General features: G+C 41.4%; 1 protein-coding gene and 1 long non-coding RNA gene across 7 annotated transcripts in view; one reads left to right on the forward strand and one right to left on the reverse strand.

Moving 5' to 3' along the window:
• BCL11A (BCL11 transcription factor A) overlaps positions 1–21797 on the reverse strand; it is a 102198-nt gene that overhangs the window by 12583 nt on the left and 67818 nt on the right. For 4 of the 5 annotated variants that reach the window (XM_074949511.1, XM_074949512.1, XM_074949514.1 and 1 more), the window contains exon 3: positions 1–1092. This exon is cut by the window's left edge. In XM_074949511.1, coding sequence (XP_074805612.1) covers positions 1–1092 — 1092 coding nt within the window. The remainder of the gene's footprint in view (positions 1093–21797) is intronic. The other variant, XM_074949515.1, reaches the window with a different exon arrangement.
• On the forward strand, positions 11984–20031 carry LOC141985417 (uncharacterized). Of its 2 annotated transcripts, XR_012638934.1 has the most exons (4): positions 11990–12080; positions 14888–15076; positions 17943–18112; positions 19827–20031. It is a non-coding gene; the product is annotated as an uncharacterized LOC141985417 (long non-coding RNA). The 2 variants fall into 2 exon arrangements; XR_012638935.1 differs by lacking the exon at positions 14888–15076 and having other exon boundaries at positions 11984–12080.

Consider the following 21797-nt stretch of genomic DNA (forward strand, 5'->3'; position numbering starts at 1 on the left):
TTTCGTGGTGACGGGCTGCTTCTAGATTAATGCCAAAGCCATAGTCTTGCCTTTCATTTTCAGTTAAGTCCTCCTCCTCTTCCTCTTCCTCTTCTTCCTCTTCCTCCTCGTCCTCTTCTTCTTCCTCATCCCCATTTTCTGGAATCATATTGGGGTCATTTTCGCTCTTAAACTTGGCCACGACAGATTTGAGAGCACTACTTGCGCTGCCGACGAGATCACTGGTTCCAGGCTCTGGGGAGCTGGCTGTGGAGAGCCCGTCATCTGACTTGACGGTCATGGGGGAGGACTTGTGCATGTGTGTTTTCATGTGACGCTTTAGCTTGCTGGCCTGAGTGCATGCGTGGTCACAGAGGCTGCATTTGTAGGGTTTTTCTCCAGTGTGGCTTCTACGGTGTACTACTAAATTACTCTGAAACTTGAATGTTTTCCCACAAAATTCACAAGACTTGGATTTTATTGGAGGCTGGGAAGGAGGAGGGGCTGACTGAAGAGGAGGAAGGGGCGGTGTTGCCAGAAATGGTGGCTTGCTGCCTGGCTGGAATGGTTGCAGTAACCTTTGCATAGGGCTGGGCCGGCTTGGTGACAATGGTGGACTGGAGGTGTTTCCAGCTAACTCTCTAAGTCTCCTGGAGAAATCCATAGCTGGTGGCTCCATAGCCATGGGGTTCAGTCGCAGCACCCTGTCAAAGGCACTAGGGTGATGGGTTGCAAGAGCCATTTCTTCTGCACCCAGACGTTCTATGCGATGTGGATCCAAATGATGTCTGGGGGGAGGGCTAAACAAAGGAGGTGTGGGTGGAAAACGCCCTTCTCCAAGACCTGAAGCCTCTCTTGATACTGACCCAGGTATTCTTAGCAAGTTAAAAGGATTATTGTCTGCAATATGAATTCCGTGGAGTGGTGGCTGTGAAGGACATTCTGCACCTAGTCCTGATGGGATACCAACCCGCGGTGTCAGGGGACTTCCATGCTCGCTTTCTAAGTAGATTCTTAATCCGTGAGTATTCTGTGCGTGTTGCAAGAGAAACCATGCACTGTTGAAAGGCTGTTTACAAGTTGTACACGTGTAGCTGCTGGGCTCATCTTTACCTGCAAAATAATACCAACAGCAACATAAATGTTTAATCACTGAATTGCTTATCAATGATTGATGGTTGTTGGTTTTTTTCTTTCTAATCTTTCTTTTCCCCTAGCATTAAATCTAAACTGGAGAAACATAAATCTACTAATGAGTAGTTATGGGGGAGGGGAGCTTGCACATTTAACCGTATCAAATCTGAGCTGACTTCCTGCCTTTTTTCTTTCCCTAACAAACAGAAGAGTATGTGAACAGGTAACAGTGTTAAAGATCCATCAAAAAGATGATTCAGTAAATTCATTCTAATTATGGCTCCACAGATACCTTGATCTTACTTCACTAATATTTAAAATGAAAAAAAAAATCATTACAAATAATTTTATGAAAGGTATAATGCAAAAACATATACATTGGTTCAAAGAAGCAGCCCAAAGTAGCTAAGGAAGATGAGAAATGTTAAATTATCATCCTTCTCATTATTCTGAGAGACTAACAATGTGTAGAAAATTAGACAACATCTCATGCCCTTAGCAGAGTGTCAGCTTCAAGTGGGAAAAAAGAAAAAAAAAAAAAAGAAAAAAGGAAAACGAAGAAACAGAAAGATGCAGTTCAGCTAGTCAAATATCTGGACAGTAGCCAAGAGGCCTGGATGCACGCCCTGTTGGAGTCACATTATTTCTCTCGCCCTGAAAAGAATTTGAGGATGGTAAATGCCACTTTGGCAAGTAGCTAGCTAACTCTAATTCATGATAATTTATTTTCAGAGATAACCCGGACATTATAAAAGAGCAAGTGACTAATAAATAACTAAACAAAAAGCTAACTAATAATGGCACAAGAAAGCAGCCACAACTAAATATATTGCAAAATAAGGAAAATGAATGACTTCTGGAGGGTGGTAGGCAAGAGATCATATGAAATCTGAAGGAGGCAAGTGTATTTTTATTGAATGCTGTAATTTTAAGAATAATCCCGTTTTGCCAGAGTAAATATTTTTCACTAATAACTGTTGGTAAATTGAAATTAGAACAAAGATGAGAACAAAAATTAATGTTCAGTCCAACCTGACAGTTCTCATAGAGTTGCTAGCTAGTGATTTAAAAACAAAAGCTCTTGAGGTCTGCTCCGGAACAAAAATATAACCGTCTTCAAAAACAAGCCAGGCTTACAATGGTATTTGACTGCATAATGTACTCCTGGTCTGACCTGTAATTTACTTGACGATGCATTTATAATCTCACTCAATATAACCCACTCGTGGTTAAAACCTCTTTACAAAATTAGATGGTAGATGCCTAAATTAGGTTTCAAACAGTTGCCTAATGTGGAGGGGGAGGGAGGGAGCACAGAAAGATTTGGAAAGAAAATTTCGACATTAGTATCATTTTATCAGCAACCTTATTGTTTTCCTCCTCACTTCAAAGAAGAAAAAGAAAAAGCTTTATAAGGCTATTTTCATTGTATAATGTATTGAATAATGATTTGTGAATTTGACAGACAGGCAGCCTATAGTTCTGGCTATAGTGACCCATAGCCGTTTTTCCTGGTGCCTTCAGGTTCCTCTATTATTATACATTTAGTCTGACAATCTGAATTGGATGAGTAAAAAGAGATTCAACCACTGATAGCAGGCATTTAACACTTTAGTCACTTAAAAAGCCCTTGGAATAATATTTAACATTTCATTCTTCAACTGAAGCCAGCATTTGAATAAAATGCACTACGGTGTTTAGCGTGTACTGTGAATACAGGCATAGATAAATATTTAAATCTGTTGGAAATAGAACAAAATTCAATTGGACTTTCACATTCCTGTGCTCATAAAGACTTAAATGTGAAAATTTCCTTTATTTTGCTGTCATAAAGTGGAAATTTTTAACAATATACCTCAAGCTACATGATCAGGCTACAGTATGCTAACAATATAATGCTACCCTGCTTTTCTATTTTATATATTTAGGTCAGAGAAAATGGCACTTTATCTTATAATGAGGATACAACAAACAGTTTTCACTATCACATTTTAGTATTCCCATCAACTAGATATTCTAGATCATAAGGGCAGCTAGTGTAATCATAATGTCAATGAGAAGGGCTGTTACGTCTGAGACTAAAGATTACACGGAAAAAGCTGCTTTGAAACTGGTAATTATTACCAGTCCACTAATAGCAAATGATGCATTACAGTTTCACCATATAATCTGTATTTCACTCAGCTCCTACCAGTGCAGTATATCATATTATAGTGCTCACAAATTCTAAATTCCTAAAGTACAGTCATCAATAAATGTGTTACTTGCCATCATTTGCAAAATTACTTTGTTCATAACATCTTCGACTGTTATAAAGACTAGAATTGATTTCCTGCATGGCAAAATTAGGGCTACATTGATTTACTGAAGTGTAAAATGTAATATTATTCTTCATTTGCTTTGAAGAAAAACAAGTTTTCAATTCACCATTCATGTTTGGTAATCAGGATAATAATTTAAATTTAACGTAATGCTTATTTACATCACTTGTCTAATCTTAACCAATCTAACATTTTCAATGGAGCAATATAAAATGGGAAATAAGACAAAGCAGTGAAACAGTTAAAATCCACCAGTGATTTACCTCCTGCTTTGAAGAAACACAGTTTCTAATTTGTCTATTAGTGCTTGATTAATAATGAAGGCTACTGACTGACCATATTACCACCAAGAGGTATGTTCCAGTCTGATGCAGGCTTGTCGAACTATGAGAATTATGGCAATAATCCACATACTACCACCAAAGGAGTGAGAGTTGTATTTAAACCATCACATTCTGGGCACAAAAGTCCCTATTTTCTTAGAAGTCCCGAGTTTCTCACTCAGTCAGGCTAAGCTCGTGTTTTTGGACACTATGCTACTCCCATTGAAGTCAATGACAAAACTCCCATTGACTTCAGTAGGAGTAGGGGCAGGCCGCAGAGCCTGCTCCCTCAATTATTATAGGCCCAATTTTACTCACACCGAGCAGTACCTTACTTCATGTGTTAGACCCATTCATTTTAGTGCGATCAGTTGAAGGGCATGGTACTACTCATTCTTAATAAGGGTGACAGAATCAAGACCTAGAAGTAAAAAAGTGAATAAACAAGTCAGGCCAAACCCTTGTTTTTACACACCCCTGACAAGCCAGAACCACAAGTGGAATCAAGGAGGCCCCAATCCTGCACCTCCAAAATGTATGGGGTTCAGTCATACTACTAAAGGTCTCCAACTCATTGAGGTGCATTAAGGGTATCACAGGGTGGGACCAGGATTCTCTCAGTGCATACCCCACTGACCCACCCAGACCCTATGCACCTCATGCCACTCAGATTATTGGTGATCCTGTAATAAACCTGGGTCTGGGGGTGTTGTGCGAGTGCTCTTGGTCTGGCCAGGATACATGCACTAAACTATTACTCAGTGCCCATTCTCAGGCTAAATCTGAAGAGAGATGGGTTATGGCTGAATTTGTTTCCAGTTACCCACTGTTCCGACATCCCCATGCAGAGCTCATGGTCACTAGAGGGACAAAGTGACAGATTAAACCTAAATGCAGCCCATATCCAACCCAGCCAAAGCAACCAAACAAATCAAAGGACACTGCTCAACAAATCAAACAGCTCCAGGCACTCTTGGATTTCTGCCTTGTCACTATTGCAGTACCCTGGCAGACCTCAGTATGCTCTAGCTGTCGTCCCATCAACCCTACCTCAACAAAAAGATTATTGGACCAGAAGTCTGAGGGTCCATGGGCCAAGGCATGGCCTGGATCTTCACATTAATGGGTCCCACTATAGTCCACCCTGTTAGGGTCACTAGAGACACCATGAAATCCCACACAGAGGTGAGAAGTTAACACAGCCTAGGAAGGGAAAGATAGGCGGGATATGGGCATGAGTAAAGGCAGCAATTTGAGGGCATGTGATCATAAAACATAGAATCATTGAACCATAGGACTGGAAGGGACATCGAGAGGTCATTTAGTCCAGTCCTCTGCACTCACGGCAGGACTAAGTATTATCTAGACCAGGGGTGGCCAACATGTGGCTCCGGAGCCGCATGCCGCTCTTCAGAGGTTAATATGCGACTCCTTACCTAGGCACTGATTCCGGGGCTGGAGCTATAGATGCTAACTTCCAGTGTGCTGGGGGGTGCTCACTGCTCAACCCCCTGCTCTGCCCCAAGCCCTGTCCCCACTCCACCCCTTCCCCCAAGGCCCCTTCCCCTGAGCCTGCCATGCCCTCGCTCCTCCTCCCTCCCTCCCCAATAGCCTCCTGCACACATGAAACAGCTGATTGCGGGAGGAGAGGGGAGTAGGCGCTGATTGGTGGGGGCTGCTGGCAGGCAGGAGGCACTGGGGTCTGGGGAGCGGATGTGGGGGCTGCTGACATATTACTGTGACTCTTTGGCAATGTACATTGGTAAATTCTGGCTCCTTCTCAGACTCAGGTTGGCCACCCTGGTCTAGACCATTCCTGACAGGTATTTGTCTAACTTGCTCTTAAAAATCTCCAATGATGGAGAGGAGGAACATGAGAGGAGGAAACTGGATAGAAGTCCCACAAAACCTGAGAGCTGGTTCAGGCACTGAATTGCGAGTGTGATACATGATGCTATCCCATGCCAAGCAGTGCTGCAATTCCATTTTGCAGCATTGTACTGATTTGGATGAGATCGGCAGAAATACCCCCTTTTTCCTGTCATATAGGATAGTCTAGAGAGAGAGCTCCACCAAACACACCTTGGACTAAAGCAGGACTTGAGCCCAAGTCAGTGTGGAAAGACTACTGTATTAGCCCACTGCTAACCCAGACAAGTTTTCAGGAGAACTTGTGAAACTGAAACAAGAAACCTTTGTAATTTCCTTCATGATTTTTTTAAAAATACACTCGTTTTGAGTTCAGCTCTGAGGCAATGAACACATATTTCTGCAAAGATATTTTCAGAGGAGGAGCCACTTCCATTGTGCACATGGAGAAACCATGATCTCCAACCTAAGGGCTCCCAGAGCTCTGGGACACTCTCCTGTGGAATCCAAGTCCCAGGGTGGAGTCTCAGGCACAGCACACAGAGTGCTGATCGGAAACACACACAACAGCTCAGAGAGTGTTGGCTCAATGGACTGGAGACAGGTGGGTTTTTCCCTGCCCTACCAAAGAAACAGAAGGAGGGAGAGAGAAGAAAAGCACTTCACTTTCACTCCTAACAGCCTCTAACGGGATGAGGACAGAGAGGAGATACTGGGTCAGATTCTGGCTTATGCTATAGCTTCTCTGAGCTGTGCCCCTCCCATCAGCCTTCCTGCTGTAGAGAGCATGTTAGGAGTGGGAGGGGGTGTGGCCGGATCACGCTGTTCTCCAGTGTTCCCTGGACAGCAGAATGGCCCCTTGCAGGCCCTTACATGCCAACCTAAGTCAGAGTAGTTGAGTGGCTGCTCTAACTCAAGCTGGTGGCCAAAGAGGACCCAGCAGCTCTGGGAAGCACAAAGTTAGCATGCTACCACCTTTTCCCCCTTAGCCACTTTGCAGCTGCACCGAGCAGAACTCCATCTCAGTGGAGGATCTAGCCCACTGTGGACAAGAAAGTTGCATAGAGTAACAAAAGAATTGTGGTAAGAGGCCTTGATATTGCGTTGTGAGGTTTACATCATCAAACTGCTGCATCAGCCTAGATAACAGATCACCATGACATGCTGCACCGACGCAAACAGCACCATGCAGTGCCGGTACATTGCTCTGTGGCTTTGTGGCTGTCTGCGACACTGTTCATTGATGAAATAAACTCTTCTGTCCCACAACTAGGAGAATTACTGTATTGCAGGGACTCTACATAAAAAATAAACACAATGGGCTAAATTCAACCCTGGCCCAACAACATCACTGGCCCAATTTCTTTAGAAAAATATCAAATAAACATTTTACTTGAAGACAATCACCTATTTACTTTACATCTCATCCAGTGAATTATTAGCTATAGATCTTAAGAAATTGCATTGCACTTTCGTAGAACAGTATTTAGCATTTCTAAAATAATAGCTCCATCTCCCTAAAATAATAACAAAACTTCAGTCCTTGACCTTCCCCTTCCCCCCCCCCCCCAATAAAGAGGTGATTTAACTGGGGAATGTGTGGGTGACAGATTTAAACTCCTGATCTGAAAAATGTTAACAAGTGAATGGAATGTATATTGGCATTTGAGTGCCTTTAAGGGCAGTCCACGCATTTACTCAATAAGATATGAAGGCGCATCTGCTTTTAGCACTAAACAGACATTTTAAAAAGACACTTATTCTTTGCTGTACTCACAAATGTATTTAGTGGAGCAAATGTGAATGCTTTACACTGCTACCTGAGTCAAAGGAAGCTGACATCCAGAAGCACAATATAGTTGACTCTGAACCAGACCCATAGGCATGTCCACAGCCACCAGCAGTGGAGCCAGACAAGGAGCTGGGGAAGAAGCCAGCCGGGAAGAGAAGCTGTCAGGTAGATGCCACTGCTGGAAAAAATTTCATTCTGGAGCTAGGCATACGAATGCTTCCAGTGCCAAGTGAGTAATGGAATAATACGCATGTGTATGTCAGTGGGCTTGGGAAGCGCTTCCTTCAATTCTTAAAAGTAAAAGCTAGATCCATAAAAGCTTATCACAGCACATATGCATCTCTGGACATTCTACAAGCCATAACAATGAAATGACAAATGCGGAGTGACTGGAGGTTCCGCATCCACAATGCGGAAGTTAATTTGTGCAGGACCCCAAATTAGGGCACTTAACATGGACACAATACACAACCTATGAGAGGGCATCATATGTGCTAGCCACATTCTGTTCCAGAATACCCTATAGTAGAAGAAATACAAACTTCAGTCCATCATCTGGCAGAGTTTTCACAAGAAAAAACACAAAGGAGGATAGTAAAAAGGGAGGAACAGACTATGTGCCAGTGGAGATTGCAAAGCATTCCATTTACAGCCATCGACATTCCCCTTGGGCAAATTTTGGTCCCAGTGAAGTCAATGGCAAATCTACCAGACTCCAGATGGACCAGGATCTGGGACTCTATACTTCTGGGAGATGTTGAAAATGAGTTGGTACAGGTAGGCCTGGCATTTCCACAATCCCAGTAGGAGAGCCATTTCACTGTATCCCAGTAACTCCCATCCTGAAAAGGGATGCACATGGAGGAAACTTCTGCAAGGTTCCCCTTTCCCAGAGTTATCTCCATTGGTGGGGTGGGTCTGCCCCTCTGTAGAAGAAGCAGTGGCTCTAGCCTCCAAACCATTTGGGGTTCTGTGACTTCATGCTGACTCTGAGCGCTTGTCTACACCGGAAACACTACAGCTGCACAGCTGCCGCAGCCGGCTGTACCAGTTCAATGTAGACACTGCCTATGCCAATGGGAGGGGTTCTCCCATTCACCTCCCTCAGAGAACTCTTCCACCGATGTAGCGCTATCTACAGCAGAGGTTAGGTTAACTACATTGCTCTGGAGTGTGGATTTTTCACACCCCTGAGCAACATAACTAACTTTTTAGTGTCGACCAGGCCAGAGGCTCCAAAAGGAATAGCAGCTCAGCCCCATGCTCCACTGCAGCTGGTGCTGCCTGGGGTTCTTCAGCCATCGAGACATGAAGGGGTATCCCACTGAGGGGAGGGCACAGAAAGTATAACAGAGCCTGAATTCAGTAACCTTTACAATGGCATTTGCTCTGACTGCCAGGGGAGACAATGTGCATCCCTGCCAAGACCTGCCTTCAGCCAACCCACCTTTCCATGTACGAAGCCCCAGAGGATGCTGCAGAAACCCAGGGAGAGGTGAGATCCACACATGAATCTGCGAAAAATTATTCTTCTCCAACTCCCTGAGATGTGCTAAGCACCCAAGTCTCAGTGGGACTTGTGGTCAGCACCTCTTAGGATAATGGCAGAAATCTGAAGTAGCGCCAGAGATTCCAGACTCGCTCTACTTTTACATTGGTGTAAATGAGATCAGAATTAGGTCTGCCATGATCATTTGGACAGTTTCCAATTTCCCAAGTCTAAAGGGTATGTAAAAGGGTGTCAGGCCCCAGTGATGTAGTGTACAATGCTCTGTTGCTGTGGTTGGTTTGTGGGGATTATGAAAGGAAAAAAATGTGTTTTGATCATGGACAAATATTGTGGTCTCAGTTTTCAAAAGGAGGCTGTTTTTTCAGGGGAGGAGGACTCACTTTCTGGTGTCTAACTGGAGACACCTTGACAAGGCTTGATTTCCCAAAAGCAATGAACCCCCACCAACTGAGGCCTTTGCATGTTTTCTGTGAGCTTAGCAGTAAGAGCACATGAAAGCGTTGTCATTACAGCCCATAGTGGTGGGGCCTTTAGTGCAAAATATACCTTGTTCTCCTCATAAAATGTACACTTGCCAAGCAAAACTGGGGTTTATAGGACAAGATTCTTTTCATCACAAGGTTACGTACTAGTAAGTTACTACAATAGTGTGTTGCTCTTGTAGGCTCCTGCATAGATCACATGTATCTTTTGTTATCAGAGATGCAAAAAATAGAATGTTACTGGGACTTGAATATGTGAAAATTATAACAAATACTTTTCCACCCTCCTCCCCTCTTCACAAAAAAAATTGAGGAACAGTTTGAACCTAAACCAGAATTTCTTTATTCTGCTTTAATATCAAATGATTGCTTGCTTTTAGGCTGATAAATTTTGGATCATTACAGTATTTAAGAGGGTGGAGGGGAAACAGAGTTAATTGTTACCACTTGTACTTGATTCATCTCTTCTCCATCTGGCTTGTGAAATATCTTTTCCTTTGGAAATGCATGCTGTTGAAATCCCGCAACTAAAACTTCAGAACTAAAACTACTGGGACACAGGAAGCTAACAGAGACTGAAGATAGATATGTTCAGTCTGGGTATGTCTACACTACAGAGGGGACCATGCCTCCCAGACATACACTAACTCGCCAAAAGCATCAGTGGCACAGGCTAGCTGCCTGAGTACAAGCTGCCCCTCTGGGACCGAGTTGAGGTAACCAGCCCATGCCACCACCCATACCGCAACACCCAAGCTGCTATTTTTACCAGGCTAGCTCGAGTGGAGGCATGCCCAGGCTGGAAGGCATGCTCCCAACAGCATTGTAGATGTACCCTCTGTGTCTTCTGCAACTTACTTCTGTTTGTAAGCACTGAGGGGAAAATACCCACTTTTCGTAAGTCACCTTTTCCCAGTAGTTAGCAGCATTGACTTAGACAAGGGAAACTGTAATTGTTCAATGAATTTTTTTTCCTTAGTTAACTGAATACTGATTTTTCTTTATGATTGAGCAGATTGCAAAAGACACATTATTATACTGGCCCATCATAAATGGATTAGAGGTGGCTGTGGATTTTGTTGGTGGTGGTATGTTTTGTTTTGTTGGGAGTTTTGGGGGCAAGGGGGTCATTTCTCTGTAACCTATACATTTATCATTTCTGTATACCAACGTATTTTTTTGGCAGGAGGGCCTTTAGTAAATATTGGGCCTGATTCACTACTCTGTTATACTACTGTGACTCCATTGACTTCAACACTGGTGTAACAGAGCAGCGATTCATGTCTATTAATTAATTATTATCATCATCATTAAATGTTAACGGAAAAACACAAGTAAGACTCGTGAGAAAATTACGCAGCACCAGATCAGGATGAACAAGTACAGTTTCTAGATACAGTTTCTATATATAAAAAGAAAACTACAAGAATCGGAAAGTAAAGTCCACTAGTAACTGATTATAAACAAAAGTGAAACTGAGCAGTAGAAATGATTGAAAAAAAACAAACAATTTTGTGCTAAATGTCAAAATCTGAAAGTTGTTTCATTTTGTAGGAGTCAAAATGGCCCCACGTTTTGTTTTTCATGAACTTTTCCATGACCTTTTGATCCATATTTTATTGAGGACTTCAGCAAAATCATTACTGAAATGTTTAATTATCTGAAAATTATTTCTTCTTACTAGAAGCCAAGATTTTGTGAAATGAAAAATTTCTAAAATGATTTCAATAAAAATTTCAAGAAAGATGTCGCAGATTTTGATCATTTCAATAATTTTTTGAAAAATGTTTCGTTCTCAAAAAAGGCCATTTTTTTACACCAAAAAATCTTTTTGTGTGAAAAGGTTTGACCAGTTTTACAGATATTTTATTTTCATTGTCCAAACTGAAAAAATACAAGCAGCATAAATGATAAAAAAGCAAATAATGGTGGTAATTATCTTTCTATTTTAATATCTGGAAGGATGACTTAGCAGACAAGGATTTTATATTTAAACAAAATATTACTTTTAAACTGATTATATCTCTTTACATTTCCTGATGACAGTATTATTTGGCCTTCTCTCATACAGAGCCTAAAGTATTACTATTCTGTTCTGTTCAGATTCTTCTGCCACGCCTATCACTATGGTATTTGAATGCCTTTCACTTGTGCTGCAGAACAACTAATACTAATTCATTAGGAGGAAAAAACAGGCTTACAGGGCACAGGTAGGAAAGACTATGCCTTTTATTCCTTCTCTGTGGAATAGGAACACAAACAGACAGGATGCTACTTGCAGTAAGGTGACTCCCTGAAGAATATCCAAACAGAGAATTCCTAAGTCAATCCAATAAACATCCAAGCACCAACAGCTCAAGCAGCCACAAGTCTATTTTCCCGGACTCCCCTGCCTTTTACCTTTGTCCAGGGAAAGCAGACTTCTGCCTATTTAAGGTGCAGCCCTTATGGCAAACCGACATTCTTTCTGCAGGGGAAGAGGCTGACAGCTTCCAAGTTAAAGGGGTGTGGCCGCGCAGGAGCTGGGCTGCAATTTGATAATGGTTTACTATTTAAAGTTAGACAGCAGCAGCATTATCGGGAAGGTCAAAGGAAAACAGAACCTATCGCCTGCCATACGTTTAAAGTCTAACAGACTGGAAAGGAAAATGAGAGTTATTTGGAGCGAAGGTAAGAACGGGGAGAGGGGCTAGGAAAAGGAACAAGGAATGGGTATGGTCCCTCTAATGCTATCTCTTCTTTCCAAAAGAACAACTACTCAGCATCATCAAAGAGCAAACGGGCAAGAGCTCAATGGACATCTAATTAACGATAAAGTGTTAATTTCTTATTTAATTTCTAATTTCCCACTTCTCTTCTCAGCTCCGCAAGCACAAGGTCTGGATCCAAAGCCCACTGAAGGCAATGGGAAGACCTCCAGTCAGTGGGATGTGGAGTAAGCCCCACACCAGGAGTAACATCAGTGAAGTTAACAAAAAAAACACTGGTGTAAAACTGGTGTGAGAGAAGAATCAGAATTATTTTCACAAGAAACGTAACCTGTGTTTACACCTCACGTAGTAGCAGAGGAAAAAAGCTGCTTAAATAAGCATACATTTAGCTTTGGGCCAGATCCAATGCCCATTGGAGTCAATGGAAAGACTCCAGTCCATTCCAATGTGTGTGGGATCACGTCCTTCCAGGAAAAATGGAAAGTTTGTGGGTGGACATTTTACTTCCAGTGTCAAAATACTTTGTATTTTTTCTTACTCACTTAAAAAAAATCCCTACTAAACCCTAATTTTACACAAAGACCAGAACTGAAACTGATCTCTTGCTTGAGCTGTAGGGCTTGGCAAACAGGAGATGGCTTCTGCTGTCCCTCAGGAGCATCATAGGGCTGCCAGTCATACTGGCCTGACCTCAATGTCTGTCACCATTTTCAAGGTGATGATTATTTGGCTACAAAAAAAACTGCTTCAGGCTCCAACTTGGCAAGGAAGATGCCAGTCTGGGAGTGATTTTGTGTTTTTTAAAACTTGGGGGTGGAAATCTGTCACTTTTCGATTACCAGTGAATGGAAACAAATTGCAGTTGGTGGGTTCAGACAACAATTTGGAGCTTATAATTCAACTTTGAAATAAATTGTAAAAGAAATTTCTCAAACAAATGAGATCTGGCAAACAAAAGTAGTTTGTACTTAAATACTAAGGTCACAGAGAAATACAAATAATATAGAAAGACAGACAGACTTCAACATATGCACTCCCATTAATTCAAAATATAAACTATAGAGTCTAATATTGGACTATATCGTACCATCAGATTTGTAAGCAGAACTCATTATTGATATAATCTGGCCCACGACTTCTAAAATAATTCACAAAGTGATCAAACCCTGACGTGCAGATTCTTTTCCAGCTCTCTTCCAACTGACTTTAACAGGACGACTCGCATGAGTAAGGATTTTCCGGGACTGGGCCCACAGTCCCTAATGCCATCTGATCACTTTTGCTATTTAAAAAGACAAAAATGATTATTACTGTTGCAATGACTAAGTTTTCCCAGTATGGGTTTTCTTTTTCCTTTACAATTTTGTAATCATTTTAAATTAATGGACTTTTAAACAGAAGTGACTCCCAAATGGCCTTAACAAAAACTCCTCTAGCTAGATCTACACGCAACAGACAGATACATTCTCCTTCAGGTCTATCAGGTCAATGATCCATCAACTAAGAAATCTCATGTAAGCCTTGACCCGATAGAGCATCAAAGCTCCTTCAAAGCAGTCACCCGATTATGCAGCAAACAATACCCTGTGTCAACAGTCCATAATTATGTATTTACCCAATGGCTGTTAGGGACAATCAAGTTAATAATTCACTTTTTAAATACAGTGTAATTATATAGTTACAGAGAAGTTCCAAATAATTGTGCTCGTTCTCATACACCTAAATGATTAATTGTTTCCTATTTTTCTTTCTGGTAGTTCCCTTTTTCATTTAGTCTTTTCTTCCCTTCTAACAGCAACAGTACTGAACCTGAATACCAGGCAGAGAATACTAAAGCATAAAAATGCATTTTAAAATGATGCTAACAGTTAATTGCTGCAAGTTTTATTCAAGAGACAGTATGGTCTAATGGATAGGGTGTAGACTAGCATGCAGGAGATGAGTTCTAGTCCTGACTCTGCCATTCACCTACTGTGTGACATTAGGCCAAGCTCTTTACCTTTGTTTTGTTCATTTAGAATGCAAGATCTTCAGAGGAAGGACTATCTATAACAGCCTCTATCTATACAGCCTTCAGCACAGAGGGGTCATGATCACTAGGTGCTACTATAATACAAATAATTATAGTAAAACAAAACTTTAATTGACATAAATAGGAGGACTACAAGATTTGATCATAAAGTTATATGGGCTAAATTTTTGGCCATGAGTAAAAAGGGACAACCACAAAAATGTCAATGCTCCCGTTTCACACACATGGGCAAACTGCATGCTGCAAGTGCAAATGGATGGGATGTCTTGGAGTGTGTACACAAAGGCCCATTTGCACTCACCAATGTAGATGCACAGTGGCAGCACCCAGAAAATTTGGTCCTATGGGTTTGAGTTATCTCATGAAAGCAGGAAATACATCCATGTTGTCATGCCCATCCTTCACTAACTGTTTTTGTTCGGAGGTGTAAAGCCGTATATGATGATGACACCTAAGAACATGCAATGTTTTCTGACCTCAGCAACATCTCAGCACAACACAGAGGGAAAGGCAGATCTAGATTTCTAGCCTTTCATTCCATATTCCCTTTTTTCTAAAAGTTTAAGTCCCAACCTTTACATTATTCTGTTTTGAAATGGCTAATACTGTTATTTTAGTTTTAATTATTATTTATATTAATTATATTAATAGCCCATGTACTATATATGTGTAACAAAATATCTTCTCACAAATAAAGGATCAGAAACATAGTCACATGATTTTGTATTAATCAGCATAACTACTAGTGCTTTACAACCCAATTAAACTCTATGGGAAATTGCTGAAGGACGCTAATGCAATACACTGGGCACTCCTGGAGAAATCGAACGGAGATGACATTTTAAAACCACTCAATCGCTGCTCACTGGGAGAGACACTGGATGGAATATTCACACCACTGGTCACTGTTAGAGCAACTTGGAGTAAGTACATTGGAGTAAATCTATATAGAAGTAGTGCCCATCCCTTATTGCCTTTATTTATTTATTTTTGTAGAGAATGCACTGAAACACTTTACATGTCATTTTCTATTTCTCTAATGTCATCCCAGATTCTGTTAAATAAGTATAAAATTCTTTCACCTATGAATAGGCTTTTTGTATTACACTTTTAAAGCAGAGAGTTGCATGGCACACTGTGTTTTGTTAGTAAACATAACAGAACAAATTTATCCCTAGTGTATTAAGTTAATGGAGTTACACCTGGGATGAATTTAGCCCAATACACTCACTCAGGAGGCAGCTGGAATATTGCTGCTTGTCATACTTGATCACAAGGCAGGGCTTGCATGACTGTCTGGGCTAGGACCCTACTGCCCTTCTGCACCTGCTAGTCCTAGGAAACCTGTACTGAGGAGAGTGCCCATTGCATCCATAGCATAGCAGTTGCCACTCCTGGAGGCAGTGTTCTGAATGTCTGAGCATTCCACAACCAAGGCTACGTCTACACAGCAAATGAAGGTATGATTGTAGCGCAGGTAGGTATAGCTACACTAGCTTTGATCGAGTTAATGCGGGTAACACTAGTAGTGAAGCTGTGGCAGTGTGGACTTCTGCATGAGCTAGCTCCCCAGCTCAAGCCTGCCAGGGACCCTGGGTACATATTCGGGATGCTAGCCCATGCCACCATGTCTTCACTACAATCGTTACCCATGCTCGCCAGGTTAAAGCTAATGTGGGTATGCCCGTGCTACAATTACATCTTCCCTTGGCTGTAATGCCCCTGATTGCTGCCCCACAGTGCTCCATTGCGGCTGCTCGCCGAGGCTGGAGATGGGTATTATGAGCTGCACTGACAAAGGTGACATTCTGTGGGGAGAAGTTCTGGAACATATACAGGCCCTGGTGCTGCTCAAACAAGCTGTGGAACTCAATTGACCCAGTTCAATGTTCTCAGTGCCAAAGTTTTAAGGTAAAATGCTCACCTTAGAATAACGTTGATCTAATTTTTTCAGACTAGACTGGGCTTGCTTTTGTAGATCATAATTCTAATTGAGGGTCAGCTTCAGGATTTGGGTGAATAAAGCTTGGGACCCTCCCCATCTTCTCAATCTCTTCTTCCCCCACATTCCCAAACAGATCCTCTAAATCTCTCCTTCCCTCTTGTAATGCCCCTCCTCTGCTTCAGCTTCCCCTTCCTCACCAATCAGTGCACTAAGACAGCAGCAGCAGACTCCACCAGCCCAGGTTTACTCTGGCACCATCTGACAAACTGGGCCATCTTGGCCAGGGGTTCTGCAGGTCCCCAGAATCGGTATCTCTGTCCACAGATCATCTGTTGGAAAGGCAAAGCCTTATTATGTCCCTGAACAAGTTCAGTGTCACTAAAGGAGCTGCAATTACAGCAAGAGCTGCACCTGACCCTTACAGAAGCTGGTTTTGTACTTGCACAACAGAGTATTAGGAGAGTTGTTAATTTTTTCTTTGTAAATAGGACAAAAGATATCATAAAGTTCTATGGTCTTGTTTGTATTATTCTGCCTCCTCTTTGTAATCTAAGACTCCTTGAAGTTGAAAATGATATAATGCTCAGGATACGTGGGGTTTAGGGAATGTGAGAATGAAGGAATTTCTATAGCTTTACGGCATTTACCATATATCCAGTCAAGGAACACAAAAGGGGCATTTGAAAATTCAGTGCTTCAGGAGTTTAAAGTCACAGAAAGGAAGATAAAGAGAAGAATTTCTTATTTATAGATTTGCAGATGAAATCCAGTGAAAACATACCAAAAAATGCTTCTTTATGTCAGTATGGCTGATTCAATTTCCAGGCTTGCAAGGTCTCCTCTATCTAAGTATTACCCGACCCCAATAACATACTGTGTTCCAAGGTTAAGATCTGTTTCCTTACAACAGTGCAGAAAGCTGTTGTTTCAGTTGCGGCTGCAGAATTCAAGCTTTGAAGGACAAGTTAGTACCACACTACATTTAACTGGATTCAGTTCATCTGATTATATAGTGCCTTGCTTTCTGGAATATGTAATCATCTCTTTCTGATGACATTTTAAATATCCAACTAGATAAATAATTGCAGCAATAATTGATAGCTGAGTTAAACTGGAAGATTATTGATTGGCACAGTACCCACTGAAACAAATGTTCATCTTTCAAACATTACAGTAAGGATGCTTAAATCTAACTTTTGCAGCTAAATGGTAAAAATCTGATTTACTGATAAAGCCATTGGAAGACAATACGCACTTTGGGATTTGATTACTTTGTGAAATTTTTTAGAAGAAAAATTAGGCATCGTGATTTATTATATATTTCATTTCAATAATTACAAGGATATGGATAAGTAGTTGAATATAAACACAGAGAAATGCAGAGAAGTTCCAAAGAGTTGTTCATTAACTCTCTTCCTTCCTGAATGGTATTTATCTGCTCTTTATTACTACTTACATATGAGTCTATCCTGCCACCTTTCTGCGCGTGCCGTATGTCTGTCTCTTTACCAGTGTTGGGAGTTACATAACCAAGTCAGCAGCAAGTTCCCCGCATCACTTTCTGTACAGCTGTTCCAGCGTGCATGATGGAGCCAGTTTAAATATTTATCCTCTTAGCAGACTATGAATAAAGTTGAAAGGAGAAGCTCAGATTCTGCGGGCCTAAACTGGTGTAAATCAGGAACAATTCCACTGAAGTCAGTGGAGTTACACCACCGTAAAAACAGAATGAATGAGATCAGAACCCAGCAGATCTATAGATACCAAATTTTTGAGGGTTAAAACTACATCTCACATCTTGCAAAACAGGTGCTTGAGTCTACATTTTTTTTTTTAAATTACAGAATGACATCAACTCTGCAACCCTTCCTTGTTCGCTATGGGGTGGAAGGATGAAGCGAATCTGTGAAATGTACTGGTTGAAAAGAATCATGACTAAACAACATGGATGCTCATGTGTGAGAAATGACAAGCAAATGAGCTGCCTGACTAAGAGAAGTGGAGCCATTGTAAGGTAAAACCTGAAATTAGGAAAAAGCACCAGAATATTTGAGCAGGGAACAAAGAATATAAATTCAGAGTAAGAGATGAAAAATGCACTGAAATGTTTTGAAACTGAGCCATTATGAGCTGATTTAGTCTCATAGCTACTGTTAAAAATCAGAAGCTTGTTAGATGTAATGATTATCTGCGCCTTGACACTTAAGGCATATGAGGGGGCTTGTCAAGCGGCTTTGCTCTAATTTAGAGATCCTCAGTTAATTAGAAAGCCCTCAGATTTTCTGCAAATGCAGGTCACTATCGACAGCTCATGCTTTTGATGCTTTTCCATGTGACAGTTGTTGGACTGACCTTCCACGAGCTGGCAGGGTTGTCCAGACTTTTACAGTGTCAGGGAATTCAATCACTCCTGCCAGCTTAAGCAAGAAGTTACAAGTAAGGTTACTGTACTCGTATACTGTGTTTCCTCACATTAAACAAAAGCTGATGAAATCGGCATTCGCTTACCACTATAAATAGCTCTAATTTCCATTTTTTTTTTTCTTAGTGGGTGTCACATTCAGCCCAAACTTCAGGGTACTCGTTTATTTAAAAATCTCGCCGAGCCGCACTCATGAGAAAGGGAAGTGTTTTACGGAGACTGATTTGCTTGCACTGAAACTGCAGCAATTGTGGAACAGAAACCCCTCTTTGATTTTTGCTTCCTGATTTCTACATCAGGTATCAGAGGCTGCACCTGCACCGAGATTGAGTCCATGTTTTTATTGCAGACCACATTTGCAGAGGGGGAAGGTCATAAATCAGACACACAAAAGGCTCAGTGTACTAACTGCTGAGCCCAGTAGTGAATTGTTGTTGTGTTTCTCTAAGTGAAGAAACAATTGGAGAGTTCAGTGTTAAATTATACAGGCAGGTAAACTAAACTTGAAGGCCCAGTTCTGGTCCCACTGAAGGCAATGGGAGCTTTGTATTTGTTTATTTGCTCTGTGTGTATGTGCATGCATGCTTGCTGCTTGGATTTTTAAATAATGAAATGTGTCATGTGACTCATCCAGGGAATGATCTAATTGTTACTGGAAACTTATTAAAATAGAAAAGGTGTGTAACTCGGAAAATAATCTGTTGCTCATACACAGTGATCACTATTTTAAGGCCTGCTCCTGCTCCCCTTGGGCCCGATTCACTGTGTTGTGTGCTTTTGTATTCATGCAAAGTGAATGCCAAGCAGAGTGGTGGCATATCATATCCACTTTGCACTTGCATGAATGACTACACAATGTGCAGAGTAATAGTGAATTGGGTTCACTTTGTTCAGCGGGTGTGACACCAGGCCCTAAAATAGCTCTTACTATTACAGCACCAGGTAAAGAGTCAGTGTTTAGGAAGCTGTCTAAACAGAGACTTTCAAGACAAAGCAAATACATATTTGTAGAAACTGTATTTACATAAACAAGAATAAAAGCTCCAAAGCTGTGCCTTACTCCTGACCACGGAGTGAGTCTGAGGAGCTGCTCCTTGCCCAGTTAGATAACCACACCTTGTCCAGGAAAGGGGTTGCTGGGACACAAACCAACACAAGGTTCTCCCACACCACCTGCTAGCCGTCAATCCACAGTCGAACTGGGGCCTGGCAAGACAGAGTTCCTTGTTCATGCAGGAACTTGCATTTTTTACAACTCTTTCAATGTGCATCTTTATCTGACAGTTATTGTTGTTTTGACTTTCAGACACAACTTGGGAGAAAGAAATTGAAATGCAAAACTGGAGGGAACCTTTCTTCACAACAACAACAAATTTAAAACCTCTCTATGGAAATACAAGAAATAAAGCTGAAAGTTGTGGTGAAACTCCCATGGCTCCGTGACATGCGACAGTCACACAGTGAATCAGTGGCAGACACTAGAAGATTAACCTTCGGGAACAGTACAGCATTGGCAGAGAAATGGATGAGATGATCTAATAGATATTTTCCACCGCTAATATGATTCGGCAATGATTTCACATAGATCTCTACATTATCTCAGCCTTTAGAAATAAATGTGTTGTCTGATCTTTCCCCTTCTAACTCAAACGTAACACATACATTAATAAATTGCAAGCTGGGCCCACTGCTGCTGTTCTTGTAGGCAAAACTTTTGCAGTGATATATAGATAGATTTAACTGTTTTTAGTGGCAATAATTTTTACAACCCAATCCAAATATTCTGTTACTAGCAGATTTGGCAAGCATTAAAAACACCTTGCAGAAAATCCAAACGTATTAACTTAGTAGGCAGATGAAGCAGAGAGGTGTAAACCACATTCCCAGGGAAGCTCCCTATACCTCAGAGGGATTTTCTCCAAGGGACAGTAGGCTGAAATCTCTCCCTTGAGGTTGTAGTTGGGGGAAAACAGCCTTAAAATACACGGGAGGCACCAGAGAACCTCACTGGAAGAGACTATTGAAGAGATGTGCTTAATCAGCACACCCTCTGGCTACACTGGTCATGCCCCCTCTTGTCAGTGACGCTCACTTTTAGGTCCTACTTGTCTCCAGTGCCCTCTCCCCACACCTCAGCAGGTGGTAGCTGGCAGGTACTTTGCCAAAGAGCATTTTCCATCAGAGTCTATGGTGACTGAAGTCAGGATATACCAGTGGCCGAATCTGGCCCTGGTACTTCCTGTAGCATGGAAGTGTATATTTTCCTATTGAACAAAAGACTTTTTCCATGTGGATATTGGGGTAGGAGAGATAATCAATGGAGTTACACCAGGGATGAATATGGCCCATTAGCTTGGAAAATTCATCTGTGGTGAGAAACAAAGTTCTGGCTGTCATGAGGGTGGGAGAATACATATATACCGTTCCTAAAAGCTCAGGCTCTGGGCACATGGCACATGCGCATAACCCTCAGAGGAATACAATACGGACCATCGTTCAAAGAAGAAATAGAGAATTGGTGTTAGGCATGGGTTAAGATTTTACAGATGGGGAAGAATAAAATTAAAATAAGGACTTTTTAAGCATCTAATATAGATTGTAGAGGGCCCCATCTTTTACCAGGGTAAGCATTTTGTTATAGGAAAAATACAATCTACTATAATTCTTTAATGGGGTCAACAAGCATGTGGACAAGGGAGATGCAGTGGATATAGCGTACTTAGATTTTCAGAAAGCCTTTGACAAGGTCCCTCACCAAAGGCTCTTAAGCAACCTAAGCTGTCATGGGATAAGAGGGAAGGTCCTCTCATAGATTGGTAACTGGTTAAAAGATAGGAAACAAAGGGTAGAAATAAATGGTCTGTTTTCAGAATGGAGAGAGGTAAATAGTGGTGTCCCCCAGGGGTTTGAACTAGGGCCAGTCCCATTCAACATATTTGTAAATGATCTGGAAAAGGGGGTAAACAGTGAGGTAGCAAAATTTGCAAGTGATACAAAACTACTCAAAAAGAAAAGGAGTACTTGTGGCACGTTAGAGACTAACAAATTTATTTGAGCATAAGCTCTCGTGAGCTACAGCTCACTTGTAGCTCACAAGAGCTTATGCTCAAATAAATTTGTTAGTCTCTAAGGTGCCACAAGTACTCCTTTTCTTTTTGTGAATACAGACTAACACAGTTGCTACTCTGAAAACTACTCAAGATAGTTAAGTTCCAAGCAGACTGCGAAGAGCTACAAAAGGATCTCATAAAACTGGGTGACTGGGCAACAAAATGGT

This window comes from Natator depressus, chromosome 3 (assembly GCF_965152275.1).
Source record: "Natator depressus isolate rNatDep1 chromosome 3, rNatDep2.hap1, whole genome shotgun sequence".
Taxonomy (NCBI): Eukaryota; Metazoa; Chordata; order Testudines; family Cheloniidae; genus Natator; species Natator depressus.